Consider the following 26,610-nt stretch of genomic DNA (forward strand, 5'->3'; position numbering starts at 1 on the left):
AAGGATCCAGGCTCAGGGATTTGGGCATACAGAGGGTTCCAGGAGCTGGGCACACAAAGGATCCAGGCTCAGGGATTTGGGCACACAGAGGGTTCCAGGCTCAGGGATTTGGGCACAGAAAGGATCCAGGCTCAGGGATTTGGGCACACAAAGGGTTCCAGGAGCTGGGCACACAAAGAGTTCCAGGCTCAGGGATTTGGGCACAGAAAGGATCCAGGCTCAGGGATTTGGGCACACAAAGAGTTCCAGGCTCAGGGATTTGGGCACACAAGGGGTTCCAGGCTCAGGGATTTGGGCACAGAAAGGATCCAGGCTCAGGGATTTGGGCACACAGAGGGTTCCAGGCTCAGGGATTTGGGCACACTGAGGGTTCCAGGAGCTGGGCACAGAAAGGATCCAGGCTCAGTTTGGGCATTGGAAGTTGAGGGTTTGGTGGGCAGAGGGGCAGCAGTGGGGTCTGGTGTGGGGTGGGGTGGATGCCGGGCACCCCCTGGCACCAAATCCTCAGAAAATTTCTGAAAAATTTTCTGAAAAATTCCTTTCCTTAGGATTTTTCCTCCTGAGAAGCTGAGAGGCCTCAGGAATAAAATGTAGCCATTGATTATCTGCTGCTGTGGAATGCAACAGGTGGATCTGGGATTGGGCTCATGTGGTTGTTTCTAATTAATGGCCAATCACAGTCCGGCTGGCTCAGACTCTGAGCCACAAACTTTTGCTATCATTCTTTCTTTTCTATTCTTAGCTAGCTTTCTAATGAAATCTTTTTTTCCTATTCTTTTAGTATTTTTTTAATGTAATATGTATGTATTATTATAAACATATATATTACATTATAATATATATATGTACATTATATATTATATATACACATATATGTATATATATGTACACATATACATATATATAATGTATATATACATATATATAATGTATATATGTATATTATATTATATTAATTATATTATATACATATATTATATGTACATATATATACATATACATATACATATATATATATATATATATATATATATATATATACACGTATCATATATAGTATTATTACATGTAATAAAATAATAAATCTTCTGACACACAGAGTCAGATCCGCATCTCTTCCTCATCCTCAGCCCCCTGCAAACGCTGTCACCGGGTCCCCACTGCTGCCAGGCCGCCCTTGGGTCCCTGCCTGGCTCTGGGTGGCCCCAGGGTGGGAGCTGGAGCCAGCCTGGGTTGGTGGAACCCCCTCTTCCCCTTCCTGGCAGCTCTTACCTGTCTGTCCTCAGGAATTTTGGGAGCATCCCTGCCCCTGCCAGGGGCTCTGGCTGTGCCACCCCAAGGCCCTGTCCCTGTCCCTGCCAGCTCCAGGTGCTGCCAGCAGGAATGTGATGGCTCCTGGCAGGACTCATCCCTGCCCTGGAATTCCACAGCTGGATGGGAGGCTGTGAACATCTGTCAGGAGAGTCCAGCCCAAATCCAAATGCTCTGATCCCAGCCTGGGATCCCCATTTTGGGATCATCCCTGCCCCTGCCAGCTCCAGGTGCTGCTGCTGTGGGCAGGAATGTGATGATTCCTGGAATTCCACATTCCAGGGGCTGGCAGCTGGAGGAGAGGCCATGAACATCAGTCAGGAGAGTCCATGTCCAATCCAAATGCTCTGATCCCAGCCTGGATCCCCATTTTGGGATCATCCCCCTGCCCCTGCCAGCAGGAATGTGATGGTTCCTGACACTCCATGGCCCCATTCCTGCCCTGGAATTCCACAGCTGGAGGCCATGAACATCTGTCAGGAGAGTCCAGCCCAGTCCAAATGCTCTGATGCCAGTCTGGGATCCCCATTTTGGGATCATCCCTGCCCCTGCCAGCTCCAGGCCAGCAGGAATGCGACGGTTCCTGGGACTCCATGCCCCCATTGCTGCCCTGGAATTCCACAGCTGGATGGAGAGGCCATAAACATCTGTCAGCCCCAATCCAAATGCTCTGATCCCCATTTTGGAATCACCCCCCTGTCCCCTCACCCCACTGAAGCAGCACAGAGCCCCCAACCCTGACACAGAACAGGAATTTACATTCAAATGATGGACAATTTTCCTTTTTTTTTTTTTATTTAAAAACAACCCCCCCCAAATAAAATAAGACCAAAAAAAAAAAATTCCCCCCCCTCCCCCCCCCAGCAAAATAATAATTCGATTAAATAAAATGTGCAGTGAACATACCAATCAACACCTGTATGTGAGGTCCAACACAGTGCTTAAACAAAAAACCATAGACACAGGGGAGGGGGGCGGGCATGGGCATCACTCCAAAAAAAAAAAAAAAATTAAAAAAACAAACAAAAAAAAGAAAAAAAAAAAGAAAAAAAAAAAAGAAAAACCACAAAAAAAAAAATCAACTTCTCGTCTCTTAATTATGTTCATATAAATATATCAAGGAAGGAGGGCGAGAGGAGGGGAGGGTGGGAGGAGAAGAGGCCCCGGGGCAGCGCCCCTGGCCGGGCTCTACTGGGAGCTCGCCCTCTCCAGCACCCGCAGGTCGTAGTTCTTTTTGGCCACGCGCAGTTTGAAGCGGCTGAGGGAGTTGTTGAGGCGCAGGGAGGCGTTCTGGGCAGCCAGGGGGCTGGGGAACACGGCCACGATGGTGTATAAGGCAGCGAGGTCACCGTGCCTGCCGTTCTCCGCAGTCCCGCTGCTGCTGTTGTTGTTGTTGTTGTCCCCGCCGCCTCCTCCGTCCCCGCGGCGCCCCTGAGTCTCTTTGAGCCACTGGATTTTGGCACCGGCCATGGCGAGCTGCGTGAAGAGCTTGTCGGCCTCTGTCCGTGTGATGCCCTCGGGCAGGTCCGTCACCTCCAGCACCCGGCCCAGCACTGCAGGGCACGAGCACAGCGTCAAACCGGCTCTTTTAAACCACCTCATCTGTCCTTTTAAACCACCTCATGTGTTCTTTTAAACCACCTCATCTGTCCTTTTAAACCACCTCATCTGTTCTTTTAAACCACCTCATCTGTTCTTTTAAACCACCTCATCTGTTCTTTTAAACCACCTCATCCGTTCTTTTAAACCACCTCATCTGTTCTTTTAAACCACCTCATGTGTTCTTTTAAACCAGCTCATCTGTCCTTTTAAACCACCTCATCTGTTCTTTTAATCCAGTTATTCTTTTAAACCCTCCAAAGCAGCCCTACCTGCCCCCTGCAATGCCCCATCCCAATCCCTTCCCTGTGCCCACAATTCTGGTTTTGCTTCAGGAGGAGATGTGGGTACTCCCACACCACCTCTCCTGGGCATAGGAGCAGTGCCAGGCTGTCCCCAGCAGGAATTTATTCTTTTAAACCACCTCATCTGTTCTTTTAATCCGGTTATTCTTTTAAGCCCTCCAAATTACCCCTACCTGCTCCCTGCAATGCCCCATCCCAATCCCTTCCTGTGCCCACAATTCTGGTTTTGCTTCAGGAGATGCAGGCACAGGAACCCTGTCAAGCTGCCCCCAGCAGGAATTTATTCTTTTAAGCCACCCAATTTATTCTTTTAAGCCAGAAATTTCCCCTCCAAAGCACCCTGGAATGCCCCATCCCAATCCCCTCCTGTGCCCACAATGCTGATTTTGCTTCAGGAGATGCGGGCACAAGAACCCTGCCAAGCTGCCCCCAGCTGGAATTTATTCTTTTAAACCACCCAATCTGTTCTTTTAAGCCCTCCAAAGCACCCTGGAATGCCCCATCCCAATCCTTTCCTGTGCCCACAATTCTGGTTTTGCTTCAGGAGGAGATGTGGGTATTCCCACACCACCTCTCCTGGGCACAGGAGCAGTGCCAGGCTGTCCCCAGCAGGAATTTATTCTTTTAAGCCACCCAATCTGTTCTTTTATCCAGTTATTCTTTTAAGCCCTCCAAAGCACCCCTGCAATGCCCCATCCCAGTCCCCTCCTTTGTGCAGGGGATCCCAATCCCTTCCCTGTGCCCACAATTCTGGTTTTGCTTCAGGAGGAGATGGGGGTGTTCCCACACCACCTCTCCTGGGCACAGGAGCAGTGCCAGGCTGTCCCCAGCTGGAATTTATTCTTTTAAGCCAGCCAATCTATTCATTTAATCCAGTTATTCTTTTAAATCCTCCAAATTACACCTACCTGGTCCCTGCAATGCCCCATCCCAATCCCTTCCTGTGCCCACAATTCTGGTTTTGCTTCAGGAGATGCAGGCACAGGAACCCTGTCAAGCTGCCCCCAGCTGGAATTTATTCTTTTAAGCCACCCAATTTATTCTTTTAAGCCAGAAATTTCCCCTCCAAAGCACCCTGGAATGCCCCATCCCAATCCCTTCCTGTGCCCACAATTCTGGTTTTGCTCCAGGAAAAGATGTGGGTATTCCCACACCACCTCTCCTGGGCACAGGAGCAGTGCCAGGCTGTCCCCAGCTGGAATTTATTCTTTTAAGCCACCCAATCTGTTCTTTTAATCCAGTTATTCTTTTAAATCCTCCAAATTACCCCTACCTGCTCCCTGCAATGCCCCATCCCAATCCCCCTCCTGTGCCCACAATTCTGATTTTGCTTCAGGAGATGCGGGCACAAGAACCCTGCCAAGCTGCCCCCAGCTGGAATTTATTCTTTTAAACCACCCAATCTGCTCTTTTAAGCCAGAAATTTCCCCTCCAAAGCACCCTGGAATGCCCCATCCCAATCCCCTCCTGTGCCCACAATTCTGGTTTTCCTTCAGGAGATTTGGGTACTCCCACAGCCACCTCTCCTGGGCAAAAGAACACTACTAGGCTGCCCCCAGCAGGAATTTATTATTTTAAACCACCCAATCTGTTCTTTTCAGCCAGAAATTTCCCCTCCAAAGCACCCTGGAATGCCCCATCCCAATCCCTTCCTGTGCCCCCCATTCTGATTTTCCCTCAGGAGGAGATTTGGGCACTCCCACAGCTGCAGGGACCCCGAGTCCTCCTGGTGTCCTGTGCACAGCTCAGGCTGTCCCAGGGGCTCTGGGCTCTTTTCTCACCCCAAACCCTCAGAGAGCAGCACTGGGAGCCCAAACCCCACAGTGCCACCCTGATCCTGGCAGGGAGAGTGGCAGCACCCATGGAGGAGGGGGTGGCACTGGGTGTGTCCTGCCCTGGGGTTCCCAAATCTCTGCAGCTCCAGTTCCTGCCCTGTGGTTCCCAAATCTCTGCAGTTCCTGGCTCTGCCCTGTGGTTCCCAAATCTCTGCAGCTCCAGCCCTTGTCCTGTGGTTCCCAAATCTCTTTGCAACTCCAGCCCCTGTGGTTCCCAAATCCCTCTGCAGCTCCAGCCTTGCCCTGGGGTTCCCAAATCCCTCTGCAGCTCCAGTTCCTGCCCTGTGGTTCCCAAATCTCTTTGCAGCTCCAGCCCTGCGGTCCCCAAATCTTTGCAGTTCCTGGCTCCTGCCTGGTGGTTCCCAAATCTCTTTGCAGCTCCTGGTTTTGACCTCTGTCCCTGCCCTGGTGGTTCCCAAATCCCTCTGCAGCTCAGCCCTGCCCTGTGGTACCCAAATCTCTGCAGGTCCAGCCCCTGCTCTGTGGTTCCCAAATCCCTCTGCAGCTCCTGGCTCTGCCCTGTGGTACACAAATCCCTTTGCAGTTCCCAGCTCCAGCCCCATGGTACCCAAATCCTTCTGCAGCTCCTGGTTCTGACCTCTGCCCCTGTCCTGTGGTTCCCAAATCCCTCTGCAGCTCCAGCCCCTGTGGTTCCCAAATCTCTTTGCAGTTCCCAGCTCCAGTTCCTGCCCAGTGGTTCCCAAATCCCTCTGCAGCTCCAGCCCCTTTCCTCTGGTCCCTAAATCCCTCTGCAGCTCCAGTTCCTGCCCTGTGGTTCCCAAATCCCTCTGCAGCTCCAGCCCCTGTGGTACCCAAATCTCTTTGCAGCTCCAGTTCCTGCCCTGTGGTTCCCAAATCCCTCTGCAGCTCCAGCCCCTGCCCTGTGGTACCCAAATCTCTTTGCAGCTCCCAGCTCCAGCCCCTGTGGTTCCCAAATCCCTGTGGCAGCTCCTGGCTCCAGCCCTGGGCTCAGCAGAGCTGCTGGAGGATTCTTTGCTAATATTAACGGGGCACGTGGGGACCCTGCCAGGGCCAGGAGGGGGGAGGCAGCTCTTAAAGGGCCCCTGGGAGCAGCAGCTGCTGCTGGGGACACTGAGGTGACACCAGGGACAAGCCTGAGGGCTCCAGAGCCTCCTGGCTCCAGCCCCTCATGGTCCCCAAATCCCTCTGCAGCCCCTCATGGCCCCCAAATCCCTCTGCAGCTCCTCATGGTGCCCAAATCCCTCTGCAGCTCCTCATGCTCCCCAAATCCCTCTGCAGCTCCTCATGCTCCCCAAATCCCTCTGCAGCCCCTCATGGTGCCCAAATCCCTCTGCAGCTCCTCATGCTCCCCAAATCCCTCTGCAGCTCCTCATGCTCCCCAAATCCCTCTGCAGCCCCTCATGCTCCCCAAATCCCTCTGCAGCCCCTCATGGCCCCCAAATCCCTCTGCAGCTCCTCATGGTGCCCAAATCCCTCTGCAGCTCCTGTTTCTCCCCTATTCTTGCCCTGTTGTACCCAAATCCCTCTGCAGCCCCAGCGCCTTCCCTGAGGTCCCCAAATCTCTTCAGCTCAGCCCCTTTCCTGTGGTTCCCAAATCCCTCTGCAGCCCCAGCCCCTTTCCTCTGGTCCCTCCCTTGCCCAGGATCACAGTGGGGACACCCTGGGCATGGACACAAAGGATTCACTGGAACCTTCAGCCTTCACAGCCACCCTGGGAGATCCCAAATCTCCAAAAATTTGGGGTTTGAAGGTGCAGGACCCATGGGAAAGGGAAGCAGGGGTGGGAAGGGTGACTTGGGAATGAGATCTCAGAGTGTGACACTCACATTCTGCTGAGAAAGAGGAATAAAATCCCAGCTGGGGATGGCACCTGGAGGCTCCACCATCCATTTTTGGGGACATCAGAGGGCAAAAAGAGGCTGGAGGGGGTCACTTGACAACACCCCCAGCCTGGACCCACCTGAGCTGGGGGTGTTTGTGGGTGTGGAGAGAAGGAACTGACAGGAACCACCCAAAACCAGCCCAGGGACTGGCAGGAACCCTCCAAACCCCCAAAACCAGCCCAGGGACTGACAGGAACCATCCAAATCCCCAAAACCAGCCCAGGGAAGGGCAGGAACCCTCCAAACCTCCAAAACCAGCCCAGGGACTGACAGGAACCCTCCAAAACCAGCCCAGGGACTGACAGGAACCCTCCAAAACCAGCCCAGGGACTGACAGGAACCATCCAAAACCAGCCCAGGGACTGACAGGAACCACCCAAACCTCAAAAACCAGCCCAGGAACTGACAGGAACCCTCCAAACCTCCAAAACCAGCCCAGGGACTGGCAGGAACCCTCCAAACCTCCAAAACCAGCCCAGGGACTGACAGGAATCCTCCAAACCTCCAAAACCAGCCCAGGGACTGGCAGGAACCCTCCAAACCTCCAAAACCAGCCCAGGGACTGACAGGAACCCTCCAAAACCAGCCCAGGGACTGACAGGAACCACCCAAACCTCAAAAACCAGCCCAGGGACTGACAGGAACCATCCAAAACCAGCCCAGGGACTGACAGGAACCCTCCAAACTTCTAAAACCAGCACAGGGATTGGCAGGAACCACCCAAAACCAGCCCAGGGACTGACAGGAACCATCCAAAACCAGCCCAGGGACTGACAGGAACCCTCCAAAACCAGCCCAGGGACTGATAGGAACCATCCAAACCTCCAAAACCAGCACAGGGAAGGGCAGGAACCCTCCAAACCTCCAAAACCAGCACAGGGACTGACAGGAACCCTCCAAAACCAGCCCAGGGACTGGCAGGAACCATCCAAACCCCCAAAACCAGCCCAGGGACTGACAGGAACCATCCAAATCCCCAAAACCAGCCCAGGAAAGGGCAGGAATCCTCCAAAACCAGCCCAGGGACTGGCAGGAACCCTCCAAACTTCTAAAACCAGCACAGGGATTGACAGGAACCACCCAAAACCAGCCCAGGGACTGGCAGGAACCATCCAAACCTCCAAAACCAGCCCAGGGACTGGCAGGAACCATCCAAACCTCCAAAACCAGCCCAGGGACTGGCAGGAACCATCCAAAACCAGCACAGAGACTGGCAGGAACCCTCCAAACCCCCAAAACCAGCACAGGGACTGACAGGAACCATCCAAAACCAGCCCAGGGACTGACAGGAACCCTCCAAACCTCCAAAACCAGCACAGGGACTGGCAGGAACCCTCCAAACCTCAAAAACCAGCCCAGGGACTGACAGGAACCCTCCAAAACCAGCCCAGGGCTCTGTGGGATGCTGGGGACGGCACCTGGAGTCTCCACCACCCATTTTTGGGGACATGAGAGGGCAAGAAGAGGCTGGAGGGGGTCACTTGCCTACGTCACTCGTCCCCAGGTCGGTGGACGCTGATTTCAGGGCCTGCCTCTTGCTCCTGTTGCTGTGTTTCATCCCAGCCTGCCCCTGGAAGGAGACAAATGTCCCCTGTGTCACCTGAGGGCCGCGGGGGCCGCGCAGAGGGGCAGGGAGGGCACGGCTGGCCCGGCTGTACCTGGTGTCCTGTGTAGCTGGGCTGGTTGTGCAGCAGAGGAGGGGGACACAGGGACAGGTTGTACTGCAGAGGTTGGCCCAGCAGGGAGTACCTCCCGTCACCTGCACCACGAGAAGGTTTTTGGGGACCCCAGGAAATATCACAGCATTGCTGTCATTGTGATCTTTCCTGGGGAAATCCTCTTTGCCCAGGATTGCTTCTCCTGGGAAGTTGAGAAGCCTCAGAGAAAAATGTAAATAATAATAACAATAATAACAATAATAATAACAATAATAACAATAATAACAACAACAACAACAATAATAATAATAATAATAATAATAATAACAACAACAACAACAATAATAATCATCATCATCATCATCTGATTATTTTCTCCTGTTGTTTGCTGCTCTGGAATGTGATTGTTTACCAGCAGGTGAATGTTTGATTGGTTTCATGTAAATTGATTTTAATTTTTAATTAAGCCAGCTGTGTTGGGACTCTGGAAGGAGTCACGGGTTTTTATTATTCGTTCTTGTTAAGCCTTCTGTCTCTATTCTTTCTCTGTTCTTTAGTTTAGTATTTTATAATATAATGTAATGTAATATCATATAATATCATATCCCATCTTATCAAATCATATCTCATATAATATACTATAATATACTATACTATAATCATATTATATGATTATAATATAATATCATATCATAATATAACATAACAAAATGTAATAAAATACCATATATACTATAGTATAATATACTATAATATACTATAGTATAATATACTACACTATAATATAATATACTATATATATACTATATAATAGTATATATATAGTATATTATATATACTATATAATATACTATATATATATACTATACTATAATCATATTATATGATGATAATATAATATAATATAATATAATATAATATAATATAATATAATAGTGATCTAATATGATGTGATATATCATATAACATAATTTATAATACATAATATCTCATATAACATAATATAATGTGATAAAATGTAATATATCACATAATATATATAATATAACAATATAATATAATATAATATAATATAATATAATATAATATAATATAATATAATATAATATAATATAATATAATATAATATAATATCAGCCTTCTGAGATTATGGAGTCACATTCACCTCTCCCCTCAGCCCAGGACCCTCACCCATCCCCATCCCTGGGCTGCCCCAGGGGCTCTGTGCTCTTTCCCCACCCCAAGCCCCCATTCAGCAGCACTGGGAGCCAACCCCCGCTGCCCCTGGCTGCACCCTGGAGGACGAGGAGGAGGAGGAGGAGGAGGAGGAGGAGGAGGGAGCCTCCCTTACCTTGTGCAGGGCCCATGGGCCGGGGGGGGAACTGGGTGAGCACGGGCAGGGGGCTCAGCCCCGGGCACACGCTGCTCAGGTTGGTGACGGGCGACGGCGTCGGTGACTGCGTGGGGGACGTGATGGGGCTGCTCAGCTGGGTGCTGGCCTGGGGAGGGGACAGGGTCAGACACGGCCAGGGCTTGGGACACTCACACACCCACCCCCTGTCACACCTGACACAGAGAAAAAGCTCCTTTCTCTCACAGTGCCATTCCATTCAACTCAACTCAGTTCAATTCAATTCAATTCAATTCAATTCAATTCAATTCAAATCAATTCAATTCAATTCAATTCAAATCAATTCAAATCAACTCAATTCAATTCAAATCAATTCAACTCAATTCAATTCAAATCAACTCAATTCAATTCAATTATGTTCCAGATTGCAAGGCAAGATGTAGTCTGTTACCATTTTTCATAATAGAATACCAAAACTGGGCAGTTTTGCAGTTTTCCTTATCTCTTCCACAATCACTCCTTCCTTGGGAGGGGACATCTGCTGATAGCAGCTATTGAATGTCCCTGCATGGCTGATAAGAGCTACAGCATCCCATTGGGAGATGTGAGCCCAGAGGGAGGAGCCAAACATTCCTACCTGGATACAATCTGAGCTTTCAAACATTCCTACCTGGATACAATCTGAGCTTTCAAACATTCCTACCCGGATACAATCTGAGATTTCAAACATTCCTACCTGGATACAATCTGATATTTCAAACATTCCTACCTGGGTATAATCTGAGATTTCCAACATTCATACCCTATTATAATCTGATATTTCAAACATTCCTACCCAGATTTATCAGTATTGATTTAGTTTAGTGCATCGTTTATTTTATCCTTTTATTTTCTTCCCTATTACAGAACTGTGATTTCCTGCTCCCACAATTTCTGTTGCCTGAGAGCCCCTTAATTTCAAATTTATAGTTTGCTACTCTCAGCCTAGCAGTTTCTAAGCCCAGGTGATCTTGAGTTTGCTACTCTCAGCCTAGAACCTTTAAGCCTAGGTGCTTTTGAGTTCACTAATCTCAGCCTTGCAGCTTCTAAGCCTCAGTGCTCTTGAGTTTGCTACTCAGCCTAGCAGCTTTTAAACCTGGCTTCTTGTCGCAGACATCTTTTCACTAAAAATCCTTTCTTTAGGATTTTTCCTTCTGAGAAGCTGAGAGGCCTCAGAGACAGAATGTAACCAATGGTTATCAGCTGCTGTAGAATTCAACAGCTCCACCTGTGATTGGCCCATCTTGGATGTGTATAATTAATGGCCAATCAAAGACTGAGCTATCTCGGACAGAATCTGAGAGAGCTGCCTTTGTTATCATTCTCTTCTTTTCTATTCTTAGCTTATCCACCTTCTGAAGAAACCTTCTCCTTCTTTTTCTTTTTAGTATAGTTATAATGTAATATATATATATATATATATATAATAAAATAATAAATCAAGCCTTCTGAACATGGAGTCAACATTCTCATCTCTTCCCTCATCCAAGAGCCCCTGTGAACACGGTCACAGGTTCTCCTGAGCTGCTACTCTCAGCCTAGCAGCTCTTGAGTTTGCTACTCAGCCTAGCAGTTTTCAAGCCTAGGCTCACCCAGCCCACCCCCAAAGGCTGAGTTACCTCCCCCCAGTCCCTCCCAGTCCCCCCAGTCCCCCCAGTACCTGAGCACTGCTGTCGGGGTTGTAGAGGTCTCCTGGTTTCTGCCCCCTCTGCTCCAGGCTGTAGTACTTACAGTGGCTCCACTGCACCACGGGGGGGTTCTGGGGGGCCTGGGGGCCGTTGGGGACATTCAGCTGCATCACCACCACACCAGGGCCTGATGGGGACACCCCTGGGGACAGACACACGGCTGTACGGCCCAGGCTCTGCTGCTGTGGGACACAGAGCACCTGCCTGTCCCTGTCCCTGTCCCTGCACACCCTTCCTTCCCCACAATCCCACTCTCTCCTCTGCCACTCGTGATTTTTCCAGGCTGGAAAAACCCCCAGGATCCTCTGGGGATTCATCTCTGATAGCAAAGGTTACACCTGGGAGTGGTGATGATTAATGCAGGAGAGATGGGAGCCAAGCTGAGGGATGGCAGCTCAGTGACAGCTCTGAGCATCTCCACAAAACTCCAGGCAAAGGCTCCAGGTGCAGAACTCCAGCATCCCAGCTCAGATCCAGGCCCAGATCCATCATGCCAGCTCAGATCCAGGCCCAGATCCATCCTCCCAGCTCAGATCCAGGCCCAGATCCATCCTCCCAGCTCAGATCCAGCCCAGATTTCTCATCCCAGCTCAGATCCATGTCCAGATCCATCATCCCAGCTCGGATCCAGGCTGAGCCTCCACCATCCCAGCTCAGATCCTGCACCTCACCAAGCCCAGACGTCCATAATCCCAGCTCAGATCCAAATCCAGGTCCATCATCTCAGCTCAGATCCAGGTCTAGATCCATCACCCCAGCTCAGCTCCTGCACCTCACTAAGCCCAAATCTCCATCATCCCAACTCAGATCCAGTTCCAGATCCACCATCCCAGTTCAGATCCTGCTCCAGATCCATTATCCCAGCTCAGATCCTGCAGTTCACTAAACCCACACCTCCACCATCCCAGCTCAGATCCAGGCCCAGATCCATCATCCCAGCTCAGATCCAGGCCCAGACCTCCATCATCCCAGCTCAGCTCCTGCTCCAGCTCACCAAGCCCAAACCTCCATCAGCCCAGTTGAGATCCTACAGCTCACCAGGCCCAGATCTCCATCATCCCAGCTCAGATCCAGGCCCAGACCTCCATCATCCCAGCTCAGATCCAGGCCCAGATCTCCATCATCCCAGCTCAGCTTCTGCACCAAGCCCAGACTTCCACCATCCCAGCTCAGCTCCAGATCCACCATCCCAGCTCAGCTCCTGCTCCAGCTCACTCCCAGCAGCTGTGACAGGGAGCAGGAATCCCCCACCTCCCCCTCTGCCCTTTTCCCCCTCTCTCACCACCCCAGAGCCCCCCCAGCTCCCTCCAGCCCCGTGCCCACCCTGGCAGGGAGATGCCAGGCACCCTCCAGTGCCCCACCCTGACCATTCCCCTGAGGAACCCCCTTGGCACAGCAGCTTGGCAGCTCCAGAGCCCACGATCCAAAGGCTGCTGCCACCTCTGGAGTGCGTGCCAGCCTTGCCCAGTGCCCCCTGGTACCTGAATACTGCTGCTGCATCTGGGGAGGGCTGCAGGGCGCCGGGGACTGCGGCATCTGGTACTGCTCAGAGCCAGGGGGCTGCAGGAACCCCACGGATGGGCTGGGGAGCAGAGAGGGTCAGGTCAGCATTCAGGATGGGTTTGGGAACCCAGGAAATTCCTCTGGCTGCCCTGGAGGGCTCAAGACCCTGCCCAGGGGGCTCAGGGACCTTGGCACAGAGCACAAGACTCCTGTGGCTTTGATTGAGCCCTTGGAAAAAATAATTACCAAGCTTTAAATGAAGGATTACAAGTCAAGAAAGTTTAAGTAGAATGATAGTTAGTTTGTTATGGGGTGAAAAATCGATTTTTTGGGGTTTTTAGAATGGGGGTTCAGGAGGCAAGATGGAGGAATCTGGGCATGTCCTGTCCTTGTTCTTCTCCTTCTCTTGTTGGCCTCCATTTTCTGCTGTGATGGTGGCACTTTGGGATTGGTTTAGAGTAGAAGCTCACTGTCTAACACAGGTGATAGGTACTGGAAAATTATTGTAAATATTGTACATGTAGTTTTTAGTATAAAAAACTAACAGCACCACAAGGGCTGGAAAAAATTCCCAGCTTTGTGTGAGGAGTTACAAGCCACAAGAGTTTGAGTAGAATGAGAGTGAATTAATCACTGGGTGAAAATGTAGAATTTTGGGGATTTAGAATGGGGGTTCAGGAGGCAAGATGGAGGAATCTGGGCAGGTCCAGCCTTTCTTCTTCTTCTTGGCCTCCATCTCCTGCTGTGATGGTGGCACTTTGGGATTGGTTTAGAGTAGAAGCTCACTGTCTAACACAGGTGATAGGTATTGGAAAATTATTGTAAATATTGTACATGTAGTTTTTAGTATAAAAAACTAACAGCACCGCAAGGGCTGGAAACAATTCCCAGCTTTGTGTGAGGAGTTACAAGCCACAAGAGTTTGAGTAGAATGACAGTGAATTAATCACTGGGTGAAAATGTAGAATTTTGGGGTTTTGAGAATGGGGGTTGAGGGGGCAAGATGGAGGAATCTGGGCATGTCCAGCCTTTCTCCTTCTTCTTCTTCTTGGCCTCCATCTTCTGCTGTGATGGTTTTAGATTGGTTTGGAGTAGAAGCTCACTGTCTAACACAGGTGATGGGTATTGGGAAGTTATTGTAAATGTTGTACATTAGTTTTTAGTATAAGAAGATAACACCAGCCCAAGGGCACCACAGCAGAAAACAGAACCCCAGAACCTCCCAAGCTGAAAGATCACAAGGATCCCTGACTCCTGCCCTTGACAGGACACCCCCAAAGCCCCAAACCTGTGGGCACAGCACCCTTTTCACCCCTTTCACCCCCCTGGCAGCTGCCAGAGCTTTACCTGGTGCCATTCTGCTGGGCAGTGGGGATGACACTGTAGTAGATGGGGACCCCTCCAGCCTGGAGCCCCCCTTGCACAGACTGGCTGGCTGGCACGAGCACGGGCTGCTGGAAGGGCTGCTGGACCACGTTCTGGGATTCACTGCCCATGGGCACCTGGGCAGGGAGGAGAGCAGCAGCTCACAGCAACAGAGCAGGGGGAAATGGCCCAAAGAGGCACCAGCAGGGTGAGGAGGCTCCAGGTGGGTTTTTCTGACACCCCACAGCAACCTCCCCCTGGCAGAGCCCGTCCCAGAGATTCTCCCAGCTCCAGGTGTGCCCAAAGGTGCCCTGGGAGCAAATCCCCACCTCTGGGGGACCCCTTGGGCACATCCATCCCCTGGGCACATCCTGCCCAGCCCTCCTGCTCCAGATGTGCCCCACAGATGCCCACATGGACGTGGCCTCCCCATCCCTGGGAGCAAATCCCCTCATTTGGGGATCCCTTGGGCACATCCATCCCCTGGGCACATCCTGCCCAGCCCTCCTGCTCCAGATGTGCCCCAAAGATGCCCTGGGAGCAAATCCCCACCTCTGGGGCATCTCTTGGGCACATCTTGCCCAGCCAGAACCCCCTCCCCAGCCCTGGGAGCAAATCCCCACCTTTGGGGATCCCTTGGGCACATCCAGAGCCCCCTCCCCAGCCCTGGGAGCAAATCCCTTCCTTTGGGGGACCCCTTGGGCACATCCTGCCCAGGCCTCCTGCTCCAGATGTGCCCCACAGATCCCCCCATGGACGTGCCCTCCCCATCCCTGTGAGCAAATCCCCACCCTTGGGCACATCCTACCCATCCAGAGCCCCCTGCCCACCAGCCCAGTGCCCACCTGGTAGGAAGGCAGTGCTGTGTACTGGACCATCAGCCCTTGCATCTGGCTGCCCATGCTGCTCCTCTGGCTGCTGAGGAGCCCGGGGGGCTGAGCCTGCTGCACCCCCAGCACGTTCTGCATCTGGCCCCCCATGTTGTTCCTCTGGCTGCTGAGGAGCCCGGGGGGCTGAGCCTGCTGCACCCCCACCACACCTTGGTAGCTTTGCTGCTGGTTGGACATCATTGGCTGTAAACCTGCCAGAACAGGGTTGGAATGGAGTGACTTAGAGTTGGGCATGGGAAATAACCCCAGATTCAGGATTTAGGGAGTAAATAACTCCAGATTCATGATTTAGGGAATAAATAACTCCAGATTTAGGATTTAGGGAGTAAATAACTCCAAATTCAAGATTTAGGGAATAAATAACTCCAGATTCATGATTTAGGGAATAAATAACTCCAGATTTAGGATTTAGGGAGTAAATAACTCCAAATTCAAGATTTAGGGAATAAATAACTCCAAATTTAAGGTTTAGGGAATAAATAACCCCAAATTCAAGATTTAGGGAATAAATAACCCCAAATTCAAGATTTAGGGAATAAATAACTCCAAATTTAAGTTTTAGGGAATAAATAACCCCAGATTTAAGGTTTAGGGAATAAATAACCCCAAATTCAAGATTTAGGGAATAAATAACTCCAAATTCAAGATTCAGGGAATAAATAACTCCAGATTTAAGGCTTAGGGAATAAATAACTCCAAATTCAAGATTTAGGGAGTAAATAACTCCAAATTTAAGATTCAGGGAATCAAATCCTGCTCCTGATGAAGAATTGGGAAGGGCTTCCCTTGGAGCAGATGTGAACACACCCAAGGGAAGCTCCTGGCTTTTAATACCCCTGGCAGCCCCTCAGTGCCAGAACAGGGTTGGAATGGAGTGACTTAGAGTTGGACATGGGAAATAACTCCAGATTTAGGGAATAAATAACCCCAAATTCAAGATTTAGGGAATAAATAACCCCAGATTTAAGATTTAGGGAATAAATAACCCCAGATTCAAGATTTAGGGAACAAATAACCCCAAATTCAAGATTTAGGGAATAAATAACTCCAGATTTAAGATTTAGGGAATAAATAACTCCAAATTCAAGATTTAGGGAATAAATAACTCCAGATTTAAGATTTAGGGGATAAATAACCCCAAATTCAAGATTTAGGGAGTAAATAACTCCAAATTTAAGATTTAGGGATTAAATAACCCCAAATTCAAGATTTAGGGAATAAATAACCCCAGATTTAGGATTTAGGGAATAAATAACCCCAAATTCAAGATTTAGGGAATAAATAACCCCAGATTTAAGGTTTAGGGAATCAAATCCTGCTTCTGCCCCCACTTCCTGCTGAAGAATGGGGAAAGGGCTTCCCTTGGAGCAGATTTAAACAGACCCAAGGGAAGCTCCTGGTTTTAAATTCCCCTGGCAGAACAGAGTTTTAATGGAGTAACTTCCCAGCTGAACATAGGAAATAACCCCAGATTTAAGATTTAGGGAATAAATAACTCCAAATTTAAGATTTAGGGAATAAATAACCCCAGATTTAAGATTTAGGGAATCAAATCCTGCTCGTGCTAAAGAATGGGGAAAGGGCTTCCCTTGGAGCAGATTTAAACACACCCAAGGGAACTCTTGGCTTTAAATTCCCCTGGCAGCCCCTCAGTGCCAGAACAGGATTTTAATGAAGTCACTTCCAAGTTGGAGATGGGAAATAACCCCAGATTTAAGATTTAGGGAATTAATAATAAATTTAGGGAATCGAATCCTGCTCCTGCCCCCACCTCCTGCTGAAGAATGGGGAAGATTGGAGCAGATTTAAACACACCCAAGGGAACTCCTGCCTTTAAACTCCCCTGGCACCCCTGAGTGGGCTTTCAATCCATCCCATTGCCTCCCCCAGCGAGCTGAGAAGAGAGGGAGGGAAGGACACAGACAGACACCCCCAACCTCCACCCACGAGCAACAACAACCCAACCCCAGAGAGCGCAGGGGAGGCCCCTGGGGCCAACAACAACAGCAGCAAAGGGAGATTTGCCCTTTTCACCCCTTTTTAACCCTTGTTAGCCCTTTTCCAGCCCCTTACCTGGCTGCTGGGACTGCTGGGGGAGCTGCTGGGGGCGCTGGGAGCTGTAGGCCACTGGGTGACTGAGGGGTCGGTATTGCTGGCTGGAGTTGGGGTACTGCCCAGGGGGGTAGTAAGAAACCTGAATCTGTCAGGGGCAAAAAACAAAAAACCCAGGGGTGTGAGCACAGCAAGGAGCAGGAGCAAGAAAGCTGATCTTTTATGTATTTTATATATTTTATATATATTTTATGGAAAATCCTTTCGTTAGGATTCTTTTTCTCCCCAGAAGCTGAGAGGCCTCAGGAATGAAATGTAAATAATGATTTTCTGGTTTGTTTCTCCTGTGTTTTGCTGCTCTGCAATGTGGTTGGAGATTTTTTTTTTATCCAACGTGTGAATTGTTTGGATTTAATGACCAATCATGGCCAGGCTGTGTTGGGACTCTGGAAGGAGTCACAAGGTTTTCATTATCAATTCTTTGTAGCCTTCTGTCTGTATCCTTTCTCTATTCTTTAGTATAGTTTTAGTATAAATATATAATATAATATAATATAATATAATATAATATAATATAATATAATATAATATAATATAATATAATATAATGTGATACGATATAATGTAATATATCATACTATATAAAATAATATAATATTATAATAATATAATATAATATAATATAATATAATATAATATAATATAATATAATATAATAATAAATTAGCCTTCTAAGAACATGGAGTCAGATTCTCAAGTCCTTCTCCATCTGAGGGACCCCAAAAATACCACAGGGACCCCCTCCCCAGCAGGTCTGGGGATGTCCCAGATGGATTAAAATATGATATGATATGGTATGATATGATAGATATGATATGATATGATATAATAATTTATATTATATTATATCATAATATATAATAGCAATATAATATAATAGCAATATTATATAATATTATGTAATATGATATAATGTAATATAATGTAATATAATGCAATGCAATGTATCATACCTTATAAAATAATATCATATAATATCATAACAACATGATATGGTATGATACGATATGATATATAATGTAATATCATGTAATATATCACTTCATGTAATGTAATGCAATGTAGTGTATAATACCATAAAAAATAATATAATTTAATATTATAACAGTATGATATAACATGCTATGATATAATAATGTAATATGGTATGATACGATATGACATAATAAATATAATATAATATAATATAATATAATATAATATAATATAATATAATATAATATAATATAATATAATATATATAATATAGTATAATATAATATATATAATATAATATAATATAATATAATATAATATAATATAAATAATATAATATAAATAATATAATATATATAATATAATATATATAATATAATATAATATAATATAATATAATATAATATAATATAATATAATATAATATAATATAATATAATTAATATAATATAATATAATATAATATAATATAATATAATATAATATAATAATAAATTAGCCTTCTAAGAATCTGACAGTTGAGTCAGACTCTCAATTCCCCGTGACCCCCTGGTGCCCTCCCCCTGGTGCCCTCCCCCTGGTGCCCTCCCCCTGGTGCCCTCCCCCTGGTGCCACCTCCCTGGTGCCCTAACCCTGGTGCCCTCCCCCTGGTGCCCCCGTCACCTGCTGTGGGGGCTGGATGTACCCCTGGGGCTGCAGCACCGGCTGGCTGGGGGCCGTGTGCCCCGAGGCAGAGTAGCTGGAGGTGGGGATGGGCTGCCCAGGAGGAGCTGCCATGATGAACCCCGGCTGCTGGGGGTGCTGGGACAGCAGGGACGGCTGGAACATCCCCGAGGAAGGGTCTGGAGCCTCCGTGGAGCCCTGGCGGCTGAGGCTGATCTGCCCGAAGGGGCTGCTGAGCTCGTCGGCCTGGAACGGGGCAAGGATGGAGGAGGTGGGACAAAAGGAGCAGCAGGACACAGCTCTGCTGATAAATACAGACCCCTTTTCCCAGAGAAGCCCCCCAAAAACGAGCCACAGACCCAGAGCAGGACATGGGACATGCCAGCTGAGCTCATTGGCCTGGAACGGGGCAAGGATGGAGGAGGTGGGACAAAAAGAGAGTAGGACACAGCTCTGCTGGTGATGCACACCCCTTGTCCCAGAAAGCCCCCAAAACACCCCCAAACATCAGGCACAGACCCAGAGCAGGACAGGGGGACATAGGACATGGGACATGCCAGCTGAGCTCAATGGCCTGGAACAGGGCAAGGATGGAGGAGGTGGGACAAAAAGGGCAGCAGGACACAGCTCTGCTGGTAATGCACATCCCTTCTCCCGAAAAAGCCCCCCAAAAACGAGCCACAGACCCAGAGCAGGACATGGGACATGGGACATGCCAGCTGAGCTCATTGGCCTGGAATGAGGCGAGGATGGAGGAGGTGGGACAAAAAGGGCAGCAGGACACAGCTCTGCTGGTAATGCACACGCCTTCTCCCAGAGAAACCCCCCAAAACACCCCCAAACATGAGGCACAGACCCAGAGCAGGACATGGGACATGCCAGCTGAGCTCATTGGCCTGGAATGAGGCGAGGATGGAGGAGGTGGGGCAAAAAGGGCAGCAGGACACAGCACATCCCTTCTCCCAGAGAAGCTCCCCAAACACGAGCCACAGACCCAGAGCAGGACATGGGACATGGGACATGCCAGCTGAGCTCAGCAGATGGTGGGGACACGAGGGGTGACTCCAGCCCAGCTGCCACGTCCCATGGGGGACAACGTTCCCAAAAGATCCCTGTGGGGACAACACAGGGGCTGGGCTGAGCCCAGGGGGCAGCCACGGCCCCCAGACCCCACAATGAGCACAAGCACTGCTGGGGAGCTCTGGGCTTGGGGTTTCCTCTTGGCAAGGCCACCAGTCCAGCAGTGGTGGCCTCAGGCATCTGCTGAGAGCTCTGGGAGCTCTGAATTTGCTCTTCCCAGGCTCTTCCCAACCCACCAATCCAGCAGTGGTGGCGTCAGGTATCTGCTGAGGAGCTCTGGGCTTGGAATTTGCTCTTCCCAGGCTCTTCCCAACCATCACTGGTGGTCCCATGGCCTCAGGCATCTGCTGAGGAGCTCTGGGCTTGGGATTTGCTCTTCCCAGGCTCTTCTGGTCCCATGGCCTCATCCATCTTTTTGGGAGCTCTGGGAGCTCTGAATTTGCTCTTCCCAGGCTCTTTCCAACCAGCACTGGTGGTCCCATGGCCTCAGGCATCTGTTGGGTGGCTCTGGGAGCTCTGAATTTGCTCTTCCCAGGCTCTTCCCAACCCACCAATCCAGCAGTGGTGGCGTCAGGCATCTGCTGAGAGCTCTGGGCTTGGGATTTGCTCTTCCCAGGCTCTTCTGGTCCCATGGCCTCATCCATCTTTTTGGGAGCTCTGGGAGCTCTGAATTTGCTCTTCCCAGGCTCTTTCCAAGCCACCAGTCCAGCAGTGGTGGCCTCAGGCATCTGCTGAGAGCTCTGGGCTTAGAATTTGTTCTTCTCAGGCTCTTCTGGTCCCATGGCTTCATGCATCTTTTTGGGAGCTCTGGGAGCTCTGAATTTGCTCTTCCCAAGGCCACCAGTCCAACAGTGGTGGCCTCAGGCATTGCTGGGGAGCTCTGGGCTTGGAATTTGCTCTTCCCAGGCTCTTCCCAACCAGCACTGGTGGTCCCATGGCCTCAGGTATCTGCTGAGGAGCTCTGGGCTTGGAATTTGCTCTTCCCAAGGCCACCAATCCAGCAGTGGTGGCCTCAGGCATCTTTTTGGGAGCTCTGAATTTGCTCTTCCCAAGGCCACCACTCCAGCACTGGTGGTCCCGTGGCCTCATGCATCTGTTGGGTGGCTCTGGGAGCTCTCAATTTGCTCTTCCCAAGCAGCACTGGTGGTCCCATGGCCTCAGGCATCTGCTGAGGAGCTCTGGGCTTGGGGATTTGCTCTTTCCAAGGCCACCAGTCCAACAGTGGTGGCCTCAGGCATTTTTTTGGGAGCTCTGAATTTGCTCTTCCCAGGCTCTTCCCAAGGCCACCACTCCAGCAGTGGTGGTCCCATGGCCTCAGGCATCTGCTGGGTGGCTCTGGGAGCTCTGAATTTGCTCTTCCCAGGCTCTTTTCAAGCCACCAGTCCAGCAGTGGTGGCCTCAGGCATCTGCTGGAGAGCTCTGGGAGCTCTGAATTTGCTCTTCCCAGGCTCTTTCCAAGGCATCTTCTGAGGAGCTCTGGGCTTGGAATTTGCTCTTCCCAAGGCCACCACTCCAGCAGTGGTGGTCCCATGGCCTCAGGCATCTGTTGGGTGGCTCTGGGAGCTCTCAATTTGCTCTTCCCAAGGCCACCACTCCAGCAGTGGTGGTGCCGTGGCCTCAGGGACCCCAGAGCTGGGTGGATCCCAGCCCCAGGGGGGTGTTTGGGACACACCTGATCAGCACAAGCTCACAGAACACAAACACAGCACAGAGCACAAGAGACAGAGCAGAAGAGGAACTGGGGTTTGTACCAGGTTGTACTGCTGGGGTGGAGAGACTGGCAAGAGGACTTGGGGGCAGGAGCTTGGAGAGTACGGAACAGGCTGCAGCGCCGGCACCGGCTACACCAGCAGAGAGGGATGGGCAGGGAAAGGAGGAAGGAAAAGGGAGGAAAAGGAGGGAGGAAAATGAAGGAAAAGGGGAAAGGAAAAGGGAGGAAAAGGGAGGGAGGAAGGAGGAAAAGGGAGGAGGAAAATGAAGGAAAAGGGAAGAAGGAAATGAAGGAAAGGATGGAAGGGAAAGGGAGGAAAAGGAAGGAAAGGGAGGAAAAGGAGGAAAGGGAGGAGAGAAGAAGGAAAAGGGAGGAAAAGGGAGGAGGAAAATGAAGGGAAAGGAAGAAAAAGGAGGGAGGAAAACAGAGGAAAAGGTAGGAGGAAAATGAGGGAAAAGGGGGAAGGAAAGAGAGGAAAAGGAAGAACAAAAAGGGAAGAAAAGGGAGGAGGAAAATGAAGGTTAAGGGAGGAAAAGGGGGGAGGAAAATGAAGGAAAAGGGGGAAGGAAAAGGGAGGCAGGAAGGAGAAAAAGGCAGGAGGAAAATGAAGGAAAAGTGAAGAAGGAAATGAAGGAAAGGATGGAAGGGAAAGGGAGAAAAAGGAGGGAGGAAAAGGGAGGAGGAAAATGAAGAGAAAGGAGGGAGGAAAACAGAGGAAAAGGGAGGGAGGAAGGAGGAAAATGAAGGAAGGGAAGAGAGGGAAGGGAGGGAGGGAGGGAGGGAGGGAGGGAGGGAGGGAGGGAGGGAGGAAGGGAGGAAGGAAGGAAGGAAGGAAGGAAGGAAGGAAGGAAGGAAGGAAGGAAGGAAGGAAGGAAGGAAGGAAGGAAGGAAGGAAGGAAGGAAGGAAGGAAGGAAGGAAGGAAGGAAGGAAGGAAGGAAGGAAGGAAGGAAGGAAGGAAGGAAGGAAGGAAGGAAGGAAGGAAGGAAGGAAGGAAGGAAGGAAGGAAGGAAGGAAGGAAGGAAGGAAGGAAGGAAGGAAGGAAGGAAGGAAGGAAGGAAGGAAGGAAGGAAGGAAGGAAGGAAGGAAGGAAGGAAGGAAGGAAGGAAGGAAGGAAGGAAGGAAGGAAGGAAGGAAGGAAGGAAGGAAGGAAGGAAGGAAGGAAGGAAGGAAGGAAGGAAGGAAGGAAGGAAGGAAGGAGAGAAAGAAGGAACAACAAGGTTAGTGTCAAGTGAGCCAACTGCAAACCCAGAGGGGCCTTGCAGGGCGTTGGGAAGCACAGGAACCATCCAGGGCAGCATCCACCATCCAGCCCATCAGGCACAGCCCAGGCAAGGCTCAGGTGTCTCTGCTGCTCCCAGCATTGCCCACAGTGCTCCTTGGTCATTCCTGCCCACTCACCTTCCACAGGGACCCCTCTTTGTCACCTGGAGCACTTCATGAGACTGAAACCCCTCACTAAAACCCCACCCTGTGCTTTGGGCACCAATGGTCACTGCTGGGTGGGGGGGGGGCTGATGCTTTGATTTCACCTTTGGATGGACATGGGCATGGTGCATTTCCAGATCCTTCACCACCACCCAAACAACCCGAGATCATTTTATTCCAGGCTCTAAACCCTTGGATGAGACAGCAGAAGATCCAAACTGAAACCCCAGCCTGAGATCCCACCCAGGCTCTCTGCTATCCCAGCTCCAGACAGACACCCCAGCTCATTCCTCGAGGCTCAGAATCCTCCACAAACAAATCCACAACCCCTGGAGCCCCTCCAGAGCCCAAAAAATATCAGTTCCCCCTGTCCTACAGCTGGAAGCTGCTCCTGTTAGCTGTAGTAAAAGCTTTTCCAGAAGGTTCTTCCCTTGAAAACACTGAGAACCATGGAACTGCCCAGGTTGGGAGGGACCTCAGAAGGACACCTGGTCCAACTGTTTGCTTTTATTGTCCTTTATTGTCCTAACTCTGATTGCCCAAATTCGTATTGTTCTAATTTTTATAACTATTTTTATATTATTACTATTACTAATAGTTATATAACTATTAACTAATATAACTATTAACTAATATAACTATTAACTAATATAACTATTAACTATAACTATTAACTATAACTATTAACTATAACTATTAACTATAACTATTTATTTCTAATATTAGTATAACTAACTTTTTACTAATATATTAGTAAAAAGTTATTACTGATATATTAGCAAAAAGTTATTACTAATATATTAGCAAAAAGTTATTACTAATATATTAGCATAGCTAACTTTTTATTATTATTTATTACTATTATTATAACTATTTTATAACTATTATTTTATTACTATTAAACTTCTAAAATTTCAACACAAGTGATTGGGGTTTTTTTGCACACAGCAAAGCTTGATGCCAGCAAAAAAGCAGAATTACTGCTTCAGCAAAAAAGCTGAATTACTTTCAGTTTGTCTCATTTTTGAATTCAAAAATTAGACAAACTTTGAGTCGTGATCTAAATCCCTCCTGCTTGAATCAAAGGCATTTCCTGAGAATTTCTGCGTCGTGTTAAGAAAACCAAATAAAGCAAGAAACAGAAAATAAGCAGATGTATTCTAGCAAGGTTATGAACCACATTTTGCCCCCCCAAATTGTGCCCTGTGGGACTCACCTGGGACATGATGGGGCTGCTGATGGGCGGCTGCTGCTGCTGCTGCTGGGCTGGGGGGAGCCCGGGGGGCTGCGGGGCCGAGCAGGGCAGGAGGGCACGGCTGGCCTGGGATGAGGGGGACGGGCTGCAGCCCTCAGGGGCAGCCAGCACCAAACCTGCAGCACAGAGAGAGACAGAGAGGGGCACAGAGCGCTGGGAGGCAGCAGGGAAGCAGCAGGGAGCAGGTAACAGAGCAGGGGAGGGCACCTGTAAGATGCATCTGACTCCATTGAGTCAGGGTGCTGAACAATTATTCCATTCTATTCTATTCTATTCTAGTCTATTCTATTCTATTCTATTCTATTCTATTCTATTCTATTCTATTCTATTCTATTCCATTCCACTCCATTCCATTCTTTTCCATTCCTTTCCATTCTATTCTATTCCGTTCCATTCCGTTCCTTTCCATTCCACTCCATTCCATTCCATTCTATTTTATTCCATTCCATTCTATTCCATTCCATTCCATTCCATTTTATTCCACTCCATTCCATTCCATTTTATTCCACTCCATTCCATTCTATTCCATTCCATTCCACTCCATTCCATTCCACTCCATTCTTTCCTTTCCATTCCATTCCACTCCATTCCACTCCATTCCATTCCACTCCACTCCATTCCACTCCATTCCATTCCACTCCACTCCATTCCACTCCACTCCATTCCATTCCATTCCATTCCATTCCATTCCATTCCATTCCACTCCATTCCATTCCATTCCTTTCCATTCCACTCCATTCCATTCCACTCCATTCCATTCCACTCCATTCCATTCCACTCCATTCCATTCCATTCCATTCTATTCCACTCCATTCCATTCTATTCCTTTCCATTCCACTCTATTCCATTCTATTCCATTCCATTCCACTCCATTCCATTCCATTCCATTCCATTCCACTCCATTCCATTCCACTGTCAGGGGCACCTAGCACCACACCTGGAACAGAAAAGGAGGCACAGAGAGGAGTCCTGGATGTGCCCCCCCCAACCCCCAGGTGTTGCTGTTTCCTGCCAGGTGCCCTTTGGCAGGTGAAGGGCTCAACTTCCCAACCCCCAGGTGCCCTTTGGCAGGTGAAGATCTCCAATTCCAGAACCCAAAATCTGTCAGTCCTGGTGGCAAACTGGAGACAATCAGGTGCCCTTTGTCACAGAAAGATCTCCATTCCCAACCCCAGGTGTCCTTTGGCAGGTAAAAATCTCCATTTCCCAACCCCCAGGTGCCCTTTGGCAAAGAAAGAGCCTCCAGTTCCCCAACCCAAAATCTGCCAGCCAGGTGCCCTTTTTCATGTAAAGATCTCCATTTCCCCAACCCAGAATCCATCTCCCAGGTGCCCTTTTGGCAGGTAAAGATCCCCATTTCCCCAACCCAAAATCCATCTCCCAGGTGTCCTTTTCCATGTAAAGATCCCCATTTCCCCAACCCAAAATCCATCTCCCAGGTGCCTTTTGGCAGGTAAAGGGCTCCAGTTCCTCCAGTCCTAAATCAGTGTGCCAGGTGCCCTTTAGGAGAGAAAGAGCCCAAAATCCATCTCCCAGGTGCCCTTTTTCATGTAAAGATCCCCATTTCCCCCAGCCCTCAATCAGTCTGCCAGGTGCCCTTTCTCAGGTAAAGAGCTCCAGTTCCTCAACCCAAAATCTGCCAGTGCTGGTGACAAACTGGAGACCATGGAGACATCCAGGTGCCCTTTTTCATGTAAAGATCTCCATTTCCCCAACCCAATATCCATCTCCCAGGTGCCCTTTGGGAGGTAAAAATCTCCATTTCCCCCAGCCCTCAATCAGTCTGCCAAGTGTCCTTTAGAAGAGAAAGATCTCCATTTCCCCAACCCAAAATCCATCTCCCAGGTGCTCTTTTCCATGCCAAGATCTCCATCTCCCCAACCCAAAATCCACCTCCCAGGTGCCCTTTGGCAGGTAAAGATCCCCATTTCCCCAACCCAAAATCCATCTCCCAGCTGCCCTTTTTCATGTAAAGATCC

At 49.1% G+C, this 26,610-nt stretch overlaps 2 protein-coding genes across 4 annotated transcripts in view; both read right to left on the reverse strand.

Moving 5' to 3' along the window:
* Window positions 1-2,339: 2,339 nt before the first annotated feature.
* Window positions 2,340-26,610, reverse strand: part of R3HDM2 (R3H domain containing 2) — a 68,577-nt gene continuing 44,306 nt past the window's right edge. For all 3 annotated transcript variants that reach the window (XM_054517715.1, XM_036399709.2, XM_036399708.2), the window contains exons 13-24: window positions 24,593-24,747; window positions 21,991-22,080; window positions 19,160-19,405; window positions 17,483-17,609; window positions 15,365-15,600; window positions 14,502-14,656; window positions 13,133-13,233; window positions 11,624-11,793; window positions 9,925-10,072; window positions 8,574-8,674; window positions 8,401-8,485; window positions 2,340-2,864 (exon numbers count right to left, since the gene is read on the reverse strand). In XM_054517715.1, the coding sequence (XP_054373690.1) occupies window positions 2,500-2,864; window positions 8,401-8,485; window positions 8,574-8,674; window positions 9,925-10,072; window positions 11,624-11,793; window positions 13,133-13,233; window positions 14,502-14,656; window positions 15,365-15,600; window positions 17,483-17,609; window positions 19,160-19,405; window positions 21,991-22,080; window positions 24,593-24,747 (1,979 nt within the window). In that variant the 3' untranslated portion in view covers window positions 2,340-2,499. The remainder of the gene's footprint in view (window positions 2,865-8,400; window positions 8,486-8,573; window positions 8,675-9,924; window positions 10,073-11,623; window positions 11,794-13,132; window positions 13,234-14,501; window positions 14,657-15,364; window positions 15,601-17,482; window positions 17,610-19,159; window positions 19,406-21,990; window positions 22,081-24,592; window positions 24,748-26,610) is intronic.
* Window positions 2,857-8,385, reverse strand: LOC129046988 (uncharacterized). Its single transcript, XM_054517717.1, has 2 exons — window positions 8,034-8,385; window positions 2,857-7,953 (listed from the first exon to the last, which is right to left on the reverse strand). The coding sequence occupies exons 1-2, from the start codon at window positions 8,363-8,365 to the stop codon at window positions 7,299-7,301; spliced, it is 987 nt and encodes a 328-aa protein (XP_054373692.1). The 5' UTR covers window positions 8,366-8,385; the 3' UTR covers window positions 2,857-7,298.

This window comes from Molothrus ater, chromosome 30 (assembly GCF_012460135.2).
Source record: "Molothrus ater isolate BHLD 08-10-18 breed brown headed cowbird chromosome 30, BPBGC_Mater_1.1, whole genome shotgun sequence".
Lineage (NCBI taxonomy): Eukaryota > Metazoa > Chordata > Aves > Passeriformes > Icteridae > Molothrus > Molothrus ater.

Bases quoted from the DNA above. Each gene is read 5' to 3' on its own strand.
- LOC129046988 (XM_054517717.1), bottom strand. From the start codon at position 8,365: ATGTCCCCAAAAATGGGTGGTGGAGACTCCAGGTGCCGTCCCCAGCAT. The intron at 7,954-8,033 runs GTTTGGATGGTT...AGAAGTTTGGAG, and splicing joins TCCCTGGGCTGGTTTTGGAG to GGTTCCTGCCAGTCCCTGGG.